Source organism: Lupinus angustifolius, chromosome LG04 (assembly GCF_001865875.1).
Source record: "Lupinus angustifolius cultivar Tanjil chromosome LG04, LupAngTanjil_v1.0, whole genome shotgun sequence".
Classification (NCBI taxonomy): Eukaryota; Viridiplantae; Streptophyta; class Magnoliopsida; order Fabales; family Fabaceae; genus Lupinus; species Lupinus angustifolius.
In genome coordinates, this window is record NC_032012.1 from 11,727,873 (window position 1) to 11,741,142 (window position 13,270).

The 13,270-nt window shown below is 29.8% G+C and overlaps 2 protein-coding genes across 3 annotated transcripts; one reads left to right on the forward strand and one right to left on the reverse strand.

The window, feature by feature from the left end:
• Nucleotides 5,719-8,526, forward strand: LOC109345861 (peptidyl-prolyl cis-trans isomerase, chloroplastic). The gene is made up of 7 exons (XM_019585105.1): nucleotides 5,719-5,885; nucleotides 6,543-6,722; nucleotides 7,107-7,248; nucleotides 7,361-7,449; nucleotides 7,576-7,630; nucleotides 7,779-7,864; nucleotides 8,193-8,526. Exons 1-7 carry the CDS (start codon nucleotides 5,826-5,828, stop codon nucleotides 8,346-8,348), a joined length of 768 nt encoding a protein of 255 aa, XP_019440650.1. The 5' UTR covers nucleotides 5,719-5,825; the 3' UTR covers nucleotides 8,349-8,526.
• Nucleotides 11,136-12,890, reverse strand: LOC109345862. 2 transcript variants are annotated; one of them, XM_019585107.1, is made up of 3 exons: nucleotides 12,154-12,890; nucleotides 11,865-12,093; nucleotides 11,136-11,333 (listed from the first exon to the last, which is right to left on the reverse strand). In XM_019585107.1, exons 1-3 carry the CDS (start codon nucleotides 12,670-12,672, stop codon nucleotides 11,248-11,250), a joined length of 834 nt encoding a protein of 277 aa, XP_019440652.1. In that variant the 5' UTR covers nucleotides 12,673-12,890; the 3' UTR covers nucleotides 11,136-11,247. The 2 variants fall into 2 exon arrangements, with proteins under 2 accessions (XP_019440652.1, XP_019440651.1); XM_019585106.1 differs by having other exon boundaries at nucleotides 11,865-12,888.

The following is a 13,270-nucleotide window of genomic DNA, read 5'->3' on the forward strand; positions in this document are numbered from 1 at the left end:
AATAGAATATAAAATTGTATCACTATGATTACATATATTTTTCTCTTTAGTTAAACTACTTTCGACATGTTCTATTCTTTTTAACATGTATAATATTATCTTGTACACTATCTCTAATCATCCAAACAATATATTAACATTTTATTGTTCAGTATTTAGTTCATATAATATCGTGGGTCACTTCCCATTAAATTTGACTAGTCCCATTAAAACTTTCCACATATCTAATCATCCAACATAATATATTACATTTGTTTGCTATAATATATTAAATTTGACATTTTATAGTTTAGTATTTAGTTCATACAATATTGTGGGTCACTTCCTATTAAATTTGACTAGTCAATTAAAACTTCCTAAAAACTAAAAAAATATTAATTTAGCTTATTTTATTTTCCTTCTTGATAACTTAAAGTTTAGATGAGTGAACTTAGGGACTCAAATACACTTCTAAATATATTTATAAAAAATATGTATGTACTAATATTATAAAAAATATGTATGTACTAATATTATAAAAAATATTGTCATTATTGTATTATTCATAATTCATATTTAATTATTGTTATTCTTATATATAAGAAATGAAAATGAATAATATATTATATATTGATCGTATTTAAATCTTTATATTCATAATATATATATATATATGTTCCTCAACTTATGAAATCAGTGGACAGAACACACCTAGGAGGGGATTGAATAGGTGTAGTGGAGCTCAAGTTCCGCTTTCTAGGTTTTTTCACACTTGCTGAAAAATGCACAGTTAATCAATTAAGCAACATTCATAATCAATTAAACACAGTAAAAACAGAATGCATAAAATCTTGTTTAACAGCTCTCTCGCACGGCAGCTTACAAGATATCAGGCAATGATATAACTGATATTTTTACACATAATTAAACTAGTTATAGCACAAGACCAGTATACAAATTATCATGTTATATCATGCAATATTACAACTTGAAATATAAAAGAGAAATGGATAGAAAAGATTGCACAAAGATTTTATCCTGGTTCGTTTTGCAGTCCAATGCAAAACTACATTCAGCCTCCCCTTCTGATCTTGGGAGATTTTCTTCTTCACTATAGAACACAATGTATAGTTACATACACGCTTCCAATTACAAGACTCAAACGCTCATTTCTTGGAATCTAGAGAACTTCGTCACCTTTAGTTTGACCTTTCCTAAAATCGTCTCCCAAGAAAACCTTTCTTACCGCGATTCGGCCCCAGCCAAGGTATCGTTCTTTATCACAAGACCTCCAAATCTTTGTGAAAAACACATTACCTAACCGCAACTAGGATTTTCCTAATCCTTGAATTACAATGCTTTGAGTTATGAATGAGTACTTAATACTCAGATTTTACAATAAAGATCAAAGACTAAAACCTAAGCAAAAACTCACAAGACTTCCTAGTCTAATATGAATGTACATGCATGAAGTTTCTGAAATTATGCAATCATTAAAAACTATCTCTTTTCTTTCCAAGAAACAAAAGAATGATGCAAAAAGGATTTTCAAAGAACATGCAATATGAATATGAAACTTAAAGCCTTAGCATGATCTAATTTTTCTCCTAATGCAACATGCAATATTTTCTTCTAGACATGACAGTGAGGGACTCAAAAATATGTAAAGAAAATGATGTAAAAATGTATGGATTCTTATGTCACATATGCTGAAATTTCATTTTAAATAGAAAACTGTCTAAAGTCCTATTTAATTGATTAAGTACCCATTTAATCGATTAACGGGTTGTTGAAAATAACTGTTTTCAGTTTTTCAATTTTCTGTTGAAACTGTGATTATGTTAATCGATTAACACTATTCATAATCGATTAAACAGTGTCTGTTAATGGATTAACAGAATTCATAATTCATTAAATAATGTAAAATCAGCTTGTTAATGCATGATGAACTACCTGTATGATATATGCTCATGCAATAAATGATTTCCAAATATAATACTTTTAATGCACAAAATCAATGTATTCAAATGTATGAACCTAATTATCATATATTTCTAGATGAAGTCTCATTTTAGTCGATTAATTACTTTATTAAGTCTTGTAAGACTCACACCTAGGTTTACCTAACCTAGACTCAATATATATGGCAAACATCGTAGACTTCTACAAATATAATAAAGAATTATAACATAAGTCTAATAAATCACCACTTGAGTCATCAACATGTTGTTTGTTGAATGATCTTCAAGCTTGTCTTCATCAAAACATAGATCAATCTCTAATGGTGCACTCCACTTTCAATCACTATCTCAATATTGCTTCAAAAAACAATAAGAACCAAATTTAAATTGGAAGTCACTTTTAATACTTGTAAAATTAAACAAAAATCTCGAAACAATTAAACAAAAGGAAAAACTTATTTTAAATAAAAAATGTTAAGAAAGATACATTAAGGTTATCAAATGGAATGGGTAATGATAATATTTCTTGAGTCTCAAATATAAATGGTAAATAAATTATTTGAATTTGAATTATAAAATGATAAAGATTTCACATGTAAAATAATTCCATTTATATATATATATTCAAATGTATTATTAGAAACCCATCCTCTTGCCATATTTGCAAATGAATAATAATATAATCTCTAACCCATCCTCTTGCCATAAAGAATTTAACATATAAAATTGATGTTCTAAAGCATTAGTTATAGATGATAAAATAGGTGATAAGTGTCAAAAATGTCTAAAATTTATATACTTTTATGACACTTATTATTGATAAAATTGAGAAAACCAACTTAATTCAACATTTTTTGGATAAAATATCACAATCTTGTATATATGCTTTGTGTATTTCTTTGTATTATATTTTTGTAGGATTTTGATGGAAAAGAGAAGAATTAATCAAGTGCAAAGAAAATGCTCAAGACATGCCAAAATGATCCACACATGATATGCTTAAGCTTGACTTGGCAAGGTATGTGCTTAGCCTTAAGCATGACTCAACAAGACTTGACTTATGTGAAAAAATATGGAGTCAACTTAAAGCGGCTCACTAAGAAGCTTAGCTTGGACCAAGTCCACGCCTAGCTGACCTGAACACCAACCTAACACAGTCAGACCCAACCTGACACAGTCAGAATACAAGCCTGACATAAGCCAACCTGTCAAGCAGACAGCTTAGTGGAGCACCTTGACCGCCCAACTTGGAACCATACACCTAGCCAGATCAACAAGCACCAAGCCATATCACTCTCAGCACAGTCAAAGTTGCTCAAGTAGACAGTTTAGCGGTGCCACATAGGAGCTTGGCGGTGTGCACCCAACAACTTGGTCAAGTTAACTTAGCCACCAAGCAACCGTGACATCATGCATGACCTCATTCCAAGTAACCTCCATAGAATTTTCAGAGGTAGCTGACAATAGCTGGACTAGTAGCTCACAACTAGCTTGGGTGACTCAGCTCCAAGAAGGTGACTAAGCTGTTTGGCCATGACCAAACCCATGCTGAAGGATTTGGTCAGCAGCTTGGCGGTCAAGGAGAGGAGTTTGGCCGTTGGCAGAAACTCCTATAAATAGTCAAAGGCAAAATTAATTTATTCATTCACATTCTCACATACATGTCCATTCCTCATACTCTCTCTCTACTGAATTCTTCTCTTCTTCTTGTAATTTTTTTGAGAATTTCTACTCCAAAGTAGTTTAGGTAAGTTTATTTTGTAGTTTTTTCTTAATTCAAGAGGAGAAAGGAGATGACAAATGAGATATAAAAACATAATTTTGTAATCTCATTTTGGTCCAAAAAACATATCATCCTTGGATAGATGGCTCATGCTCCTACAAATTGACTTAGATTATGATGTAATTTCTTCTCTTTAATTTATCATCTTTTGAATTCAATTCATTCCAAGTTATTACTTTTGGTTAAGTTTTGATTCTCTATGATGTTCTTAATACGGTTTTAGCTTGATCACCTAAAACTTGATTTAAAGATCTAAAAATGCTTCTTCTTAAAGTGTTGACAAGTGAACTAAAAAATATAACATATACCTTAGTTCACTTGTCACATCAAACATCTATTTTAAGCAACTTATGTTCAATGCTAAATAAAGTTAATGGAACCTGAAGTAGGTGTGACAACCTACTTCGGCGAGTGACACTTAACTATTATTTAGTGTATTACATAAAGTTTGAAAATCATCTTATCATTATAGAACACTAGATGAAGGATTTAGAAATGATGTGTGAAATTAACCGAAAGTATAACATATAACTTGTAATGTTTTCAAAATAAATGAAGTATAGAAATAATTCTATATTTCCAACCAATTTCTTCCTCAAGAATTTGTGCACATTAGTTGTTTATGTTTATTTACTTGTTAATATTTCATAAACAAATTCAAACAAAAAGATGTTTAAACATTATTAGTAATATAACATGTTTATAATAATGTTTTATTAGACAATTCTTTGTGATTCGACATAACCTTATATTACACTACAATTGAATCTTGAAAGAGATGCAAACATAAAATAGTAAAATGTTAACTTATAAATTTTATTTGTTGACAAAGAAAGAAACCTTGAATCAAAGTGCAATTTAATTCATAAATTGTAACTTTATGAAAAGAAAAAAAATACACAATTATAATGAGTGATCTAACTACACAATTATAATGAGTGATCTAACTACTAACTTTTATTTTTTGTCATTTATTTTCTGCAACTAACATTTATTTTCTATCATTTACATTTATTTTTTTGTTCTTTATACCAACCATTCGAAAGAAGTGGTACGGTTAAATTCTAATTTTATTGCTTTATTTATTTGTTCTTTACCAACATTCCATAAGGAAGTAGTTCAGTTAATAAATGAAAACAAAAATATCACTCATTATCACTTGTGTTAAATTGCTAAATTTATAATTTCATACCATTATGCAGACGTTGGAATTTATTCCAACAAAACCGAGACGGTATGAAATTATTAATAATTCAATAAAACTAAGTTCTTGATTAAATGAATATTCTTGAAACCATTATACCGATGTTGGAATTATTCCAACAAAGCCAAAATGACGAGCAAATAATTGACCTGTCATTAAATAAATGAATCAGAAATTTGTCTCAATAAGTAGGAAGAAAATTCTCTCAACAAGAAGAAATATTGGAGGACACACTAGTACACCTTATAATTTTTTACGAGTAGGATATAGAAGTGTTGCTCATTTTGTTCCTTTTTATTTATTCACTAAGCTTGCATGCATTTCAAATGAGTAATCTAGACATTATGTCAGCTTAATGTAAGAAAAAAGAAATAAATTTAAATAATTTATAAAGTAATGTAATTTAATACAAAATAAAATATGATTTAATGTGATTTATTCATCTTCATATAAAATATAAAAGTTTTTAATTTTTTTTATATACTTAATTACCTTATTTAATTTCCTTTATTTTGTTGTACATTTTTCCTTTTAAATTATTTTTTAATGCTCGTAACTCATCCTGGCTTATTTTAAAACAATTTTGTAATTTTTTTGGTACTAAATCTTTTCAATTTATGGGTGTGGAACTAATCATTTCCGCACACTATTTAGTTACTACTCTCAACGAGTGTAGCTCTAAAAAATCGAATATTGATCTTCGGAATAATATAGGAGTTTTAATCACCATCTCCAAATCATCATTATCCAATTTTTTTGGTACATATATATAATGTAGATATTCACTTGGTCGCTTGAAAGCAAAAAACAAAAGGAAAATTGTTAGAACCCTTTTATCCATTCCTTCACACTCATAAACCCATTCTTTCTAGCAACTGAAAGCTTTAATCTTTTAGCCATGGCGTCTTCATTCTCAACACAGTTGCTTCACTGTCAGAACCCACTTCCTCATCTCCAGGTTACTACTACTTCCCTCTGTTCATCATTTTTTTCATGCTGTTCTTACATGTATAACTATGTTCCTATATTATTATACTTCAATGTTTTAACAATAGCTCAATGGTTTTTAATCTATATACTTATAATGCATAAAAGGGGTGGTTTTTTTTGTTTTATATATGGTCATAAGTGATAAAGTTCATACCTTTTCTTATTTGGGCTTTTGGGTACCAACAAGGTGTTCTACTATACCAAGGTTCGAAGGTTCGATTCGTGTGAGCGACACTTGTTGAAAGGAATCCCTTGTTCCCGTTCGCTGCTTATATCCTAACTGTATTTTACAATTTCTTAGACTTGCTTTATGAAATTGTTATACTATTGTAAATGGAAATACCACAATAATGAGTTATACTTAATCTTATAACATTATTTCTCTCTTTATGTTCAAGATTTGATATTTTATGTTAATTTTATACTCATTCTGTTCCATAAAGATAGTAAAAAATTGTCATTTATATCTATATGGGATGGAGGGAGTAGTAATTTTATATCTTGTATCATAGTCCTGTCATGTTCTATAATTTTGCGAAATTCGTTGTATCCTGTGTCGCGTGTCGTATCTGTGCTACCTAGGTGTATACTAATAGTGGGAAACTTTTGCTACATATTTTTTCAGGGTAATAGTAGTCAAGTTAGATCTCATATGGTATGTTGCAGTACCAGATTATCACAGTTTGGTTATAGTAAAGGATTGACATCAAGATCACATTATGCATCGAGGTTTTCTGCTACACAACAATCTGTAGCGAAGTCAACGAAATATAGGAGAATGACATGTGTCAATGCTACAGACAATGTAAGTCTAACGGTATCTTTTTAAAATTTGCGGTTTTTGAATTTGTTTATAGAAAATTCATTAGCCAATTCGGGATGGTGAAAGAGTTGAAGGATAACTCATTCATGAATCAGGATCACTAAACTGTGTGCCTGACATGGGTGAACACTCAGTATTGAACTTAATCCTACAAATAAATGGTTCCAGAAATTTGGGCTGCTTATTAATTTTAGAATCATTTAATAGTTAATGTTTGGATTGTTGAATATTACATCTCAATGCTTGTAATCATTTTCATTTTTTTAACCAGAAATTTTTTATTCTTGGCAATGCTCAATAATAAATTTTCCTGTGATTATGATGTTGGAATTGGATTATTATCTTACATGTTTTCGGTACCTTTAGGTTGTAGAGCTGCAAGCCAAAGTGACAACCAAGTGTTTCTTTGATGTCGAAGTTGGGGGTGAACTTGTGGGCAGGGTTGTCTTGGGCCTGTTTGGCGAGGTCGTTCCTAAGACGGTTGAGAATTTCCGTGCATTGTGCACAGGCAAGCAATCAATTTTTTCGACAGTGTTGTTCTTGTTGTAGATCGATTACTACTCTGAAACGGATTGTGTTACACGGCATTTCATTGATCAATTTGAATAAACTATGTGCAGGAGAGAAAGGATACGGTTACAAAGGAAGCTCCTTCCATCGTATAATCAAAGACTTCATGATTCAGGGAGGGGACTTTACTGAAGGAGATGTGAGTTCTATTATTTTTGTTTGTATGCTTGTTTATTGCATGCATTTACTTTCACACTGCCATGCATATGCATCACTCGGCCTGATACATTTGTTCTCATTTAAAATGTTATTTTATTGGCTGCAGGGGACTGGTGGCACAAGTATCTATGGTGCTCGTTTTAAAGACGAGAGTTTTGCCTGTATGTCTCTGTTGCTGCTTGTATTTCGTAATATTCAGTTCTAAATTTTCGACCGTGATTGTTATTTAAAGTTCAGCGTCGACCATTATTCCAATTTGAAATGATAATGTAATCGTCTGAAAATTCTATTTTCAACACTTTCTTGCAGTGAAGCATATTGGTCCTGGAGTTTTGAGCATGGCTAATGCCGGTCCTAATACCAATGGCAGTCAATTTTTCATTTGTACTGTAAAGGTGAGACACATCACACATGTGTTAAAATCCTGATTTTTACAAGTTACTAATATATATATAACTTGAAGGAAAGTAAAACAACGAAAACTCGATATCCACAGACTCATAATGCCTCATTATCGAAGGTTATATTCGTGAAGTCTGTTTTCATATCTAAGAATGTTATATGTTCTACCTATTCGATATCGATTTGTTTGGCTAATAGACTTGGACAGATTGCTGCAATGTATTTTCTCATATTTAGTGCTCAATTATTCTATTAAAATATCCTAATCTTTGACTTTCCAACTTTTATATACTAATGGAGTGTCATAATTTTATGATATAGACTCCATGGCTAGACAATCGCCATGTTGTGTTTGGACATGTCATCGATGGACTGGATGTCGTGAAGACGCTTGAATCCCAGGAGAGAAGCAGGTTAGATATCCCTCGGAAGCCTTGCAGAATTGTCAATTGCGGAGAACTGCCTAACGACGATTGATACGTACCTCATTGAGTGGGAGTTTCGTATACTGAGCTGTCCTTTTTTTGTTCGTATTGTATTCAGTCTTCTAGTTGTCCCTTCTTAATCATGTTAATGCATTTGTATTGTCTTTGTCAAATTTTGTATTACTAGACTTGTGCCAAAATCCTTATAAAAGAGAGTGTTGTGTTTTCTTCTTATAAATTTCTTTAACCTATCCATTTTCATGACTTGTGATTGTGTGGTAAGTTAAAATTAATTTTTGATAGAAGTAAAACCTATGGTTTTAATTGTTTGAGGACTTTATCATTTGGTGTTGGTCTCCTTCAATAGCCTATATTTCATAGTCTATTTTTGTAAGTTTATTTTATAAACTAAAAAGAGCTTGTAGGAAGAACATTTATATGAATTTATTTTAGAATAAAGACTCATTTTGGTTTCTTAAATTTTTTGTTTGTACCAATTTGGTTCTTGAAAAATTACTAAGCTCAAAATGATCCAAAAAATATCAAATGTTGATCAAATTATCATTTTTAATATTATTTATGATTATTGTTTGGAACACTTTAGTTCCCAATAATAATTATTTTGACTCACATTCTTTATTTTTAAAAATTATTTAGACTTTTACTTTTTTAGAATCAAATTTATGCATGACTAACTTCTCATCGAGTGTCACTTATAAGAATCGAATATTTAATATTTGACTTAGTATAATAACATATGGAGATTCAGTGTAGCTTTATACGGCAATATGAGAAACACTTGTCTAGCCTTGAGTTCAAAAATCATGAATTCCAATCATGATTAATTTTTATAATCATGGAAGAATCAGTAATGTTCCTCACAATTTGGAAGCAACTGCACAGATCACTCATAATTTGTTAACATCAACATAAATGAAAACGATTTAAGACCCTACTAGATATCTAGGATGGTCGAAATGTCAATAGTTCGATTCCTGGAAATAACATTTGTTGGGAGGGGCAACCATACACTCAAAAGTAATTAGTTCTTTACCCAAAAGGGTGAGGAAATACCCTTGATAATACAAAAAAATACATTACATAGGATACCTAACAATTTTTTCTTTCTATTTTTCCTTAATTTTTCTGGCAAGTTTATCAATAGTTGACATAATGTTCAACAACCATGTATGGAAATCCAAGTCCAACGTGTTTATCATGTATACTTTAAATGTCCCTCAAAAGCATACTTTAAATAATTTTATTATTTATTTTACAAAATTTTTATATTGTATAGCATTCATTGGTCCATGTATATTACAATTATTTAAGAACACAAGTTAATACATAAATAATGCAATGAATGTATCATGTGTTATGCTTATTAGTGCATTAAAAAGCCTAAATATTAGTTATTGAGAGGTGATTCGAGTAAGTTTAAAAAACTAATTTTACATCTAAGTTATTAATTCTAGGGAAATCTAATGATTTAGATCTATTTATTAATTTAAACCATTGGATTTTACTAGAACCGGTGACTAAGATGTGTAATGAGTTTTTTAAATTTACTCTTAAGATTAAGTGAATATATAGGTGTTAAGGATGTTGTTTAAGAATTACCAAAAATACAAATTAGCATTGAAAACCTAAGCTGAACACTTTTTGGCATGTGAAAACATCATTTTTCAACATAATTTTTTTCTCTTCTCTACATAATGTTGTTAGGATTTAATATGTATACACTGACAGTATAATTATTTTTACACTGTCAGTAAATCATCCACCATTAACTCTCAAACAAAAGTAATACAAATCAATGGTGAATAATATGTTGATAGTGTAAAAAACTTTATACTATCTATGCATAGATTTTAAACTCTTATTATTAACGTACTTGTAACACTACATTAGTTAATTATATATATTATTTAATATATAGAGGTTAGTTAGGTTTTTAAAAAGTTTAAATATGACTTCAAATAGTGACCCCCTTAAATGAAAGTTTTTCAAATATTTGAAACTATAGTGTATAGCTTAACTCCAACTCCACATTAAGCCATATAATATTCTTCATACTTGTACCACTTTATATAGTTGTCTTCATATTCCTAGTAACCATAAACTCTAATAATGTTTAATATAATTATGGAATCCAAGCATCATATACATCTTCATCTTCATCCAACAATTAAGGTATCAATGTAAATGAACTTGTTACTACCCAACCACTTGAGATATGGTGAGATTTGTATTTATCTTTATATATACTTAATATGTTCAACAAAATGTTTCTATAGTGCATTACCTTATCTATGATTTAATTAGTCTTTCTTTATTTGAATTTATCTATAATTTATATTTATCATATTAGTTTTTGTTGGTCATTGTTAACTTATCATTTATAATCATATATGAGTTTGAATGTCTATACTAAAGAGGTAGAGATTTAAATTCACCTACTTTAAACATAAACTCAGTTTAAAAATCAACGAAACATTGGTTTAGTGGTATAAGATCTCACTAAATCCTGAAAAATCAAAAGTTCGAAACCTAAGAACTACACGTTTTGAAAAGAAAAGTCATACACCTTGAAATGTTAGTTCATTACCCATATCATAGGTTGAGAGGATACCATTAATTATAAAAAAAACTCAAGCAAATATTATCTTCTATTACAAATTATTATTTTCTATTACAAATTATTATTTTTTATTACAAATTATTATTTTCCATTGTATCCGAAACTTCTTATCTCAATGAGTAAGCACTCAAGCATTAGAGAAGCACTACCGAGAATTATTAACTAGAATTTGACGATATGTATCAAAACTTTCCAAACTATCCCAAAACTACAATGAAATTATATAACCTATCATAGTGGAAAAAAGCATATAATATAAAATATAATATATAGTCTCAAACACAAAAAGGGAGTAGGTATGAGTTATGAATCATGTGCCATATTTTGAGGTAGATACTAAAGCTACAACTTGAGCCCACACTTTGAGTCGTGCCTTCACATCTTTTGGATCATCACCTAAATCACAAATTTGGGGCAAAAAACTTGATCAATTGAAATAATCTTCTTCCTTTGTTTACAAAAATCATAAACTATTATGTTATTTTTCATACAAGCAACATTTAAAATAGAAAAAAAATGAAATGGTTCAATCATTGATATCTTATTAAAATTAGCTTTAGCTACAAGCACAATGACACAAACATTCAATAACTATCAAACTTTGTTAGTAACATTTACACAATGAAATGTATTGTGCATAATGTTTGAAGATCCCTAAATTTGTCTAGTAACTACCATAACATAGGGTTATAAGTTAATAACATAGGAAAATAATGATAATAATCTATTTTTCAATACTAACTCTAGTACAACTAGATTCAACACCTAATTGACACATTTTCTCACAAATCATAGTATTTATTCAGTATATTAATTCTATTTCAAATTATAACATATCTCGATATCGATTCACATTCGCATCAATATAGATTAATTTTCCCATATCTCGAAATTCATTTAGTTTATTGATTGAGATGATAAACATACCTGGAGAAGAAATTCTCCAATTGGGTATGGGAGAATTTCCACCACTACTAGTATCAATTGTGGAATTGGAGAAAGAGACATAAGAAGGAAAGTTATCTAACATTCTTTCATGCTCCAACTCAAACCCAAGATCTCTACAAGCTTTAACTTCTTCCAAGTCCATACACAAACACCTTTTTCCACCTTTAGGCCTAGTAATAACCCTAAACCCTATCCCATTTTCATCACTCTCACCACTAAACCCTTGAACCAAATTCTCCTCTTCTTTCTTCTTGCATTTATTTGAACCCTCCAAATTATTACTATTAGGGTTATTTTTAATACCCCATTTTTTATGATCCCTTCTTATTCTCCTACTCTTACTCCTCAATGGATCATTGTTCTTTGTTTTCAACACACAACCCTTTTGTGCTTCTTCATTGTTACTTCCAAAACCAACATGGTTAATCATGTTCCTCCTTGTTGGTGGAGTAAGTGGTGAAGTGTAATAACTAACAACTTCATTTTCAGATTCAGATGATAAAGTTAACCCTTTTGGTGTTATCTCATCATTGGTGTCTGAAAATTCAACATCAGCATCAAAACTCTCAATGTATAATTGTGACATATACAAAGACATAGCATTATCAACATCATCAAAAACATCATGGTCATGTTCTTCATCAACATCATAGGATGTGCTGCTTGTACAAACAGAAAGCCTAGACATGTTGTGATGATGATGATGATCAATATGAATATTATCATCAAATAACTCTTCATTTTGTAGAGAAGATTGAGAATTCATGGTCTCATATTCTGAAGCCATAGTACTATATCTCTATCAAAAGGTTTGATAAAAAAGAAAGAAAGAAAGTAAGAAAGTGAAGTGAGGAAGTGTTTGGTGCTAAATTTTGGGTTATGGTGCTGAAAATAAGGAAAGGTAGAGAGGCATATAGTGTTGGTTAATGTGAATCATTGGTTTCTGATTTTCATGATAAGGTAGAGAAGAGAAAGTAGAGAGGCACCTTCAATTAACTACCCTATTTATGCCAAAACTTCATACGTTTTTTTATCTATAGCTTTAAAATGATCAACTTTATCAATTTATCATCTATCATTTCGATTTTAAATATTGTCGACTCTTAAAAATAATATAAATGTGTGGTAAATGATTTGCTGATATTGTATGAATCTTTATCCTAAAAGTATATATATATTATACTCCTCATTTTATATCAAAGTCATATAATATAATAATTCACCTTTTTCAAATATATATAATGTGAGAGGTGATCCACTTACTTGAAAGTCAGTTCAAAAAACTTAAATTATATCTTAATAATTAATTTTACGGAAATTCAATGGTTTGAACTAGATAATATATTTAAATAATTAGATTCCCTTAGAATTGATAGTTAAGATAT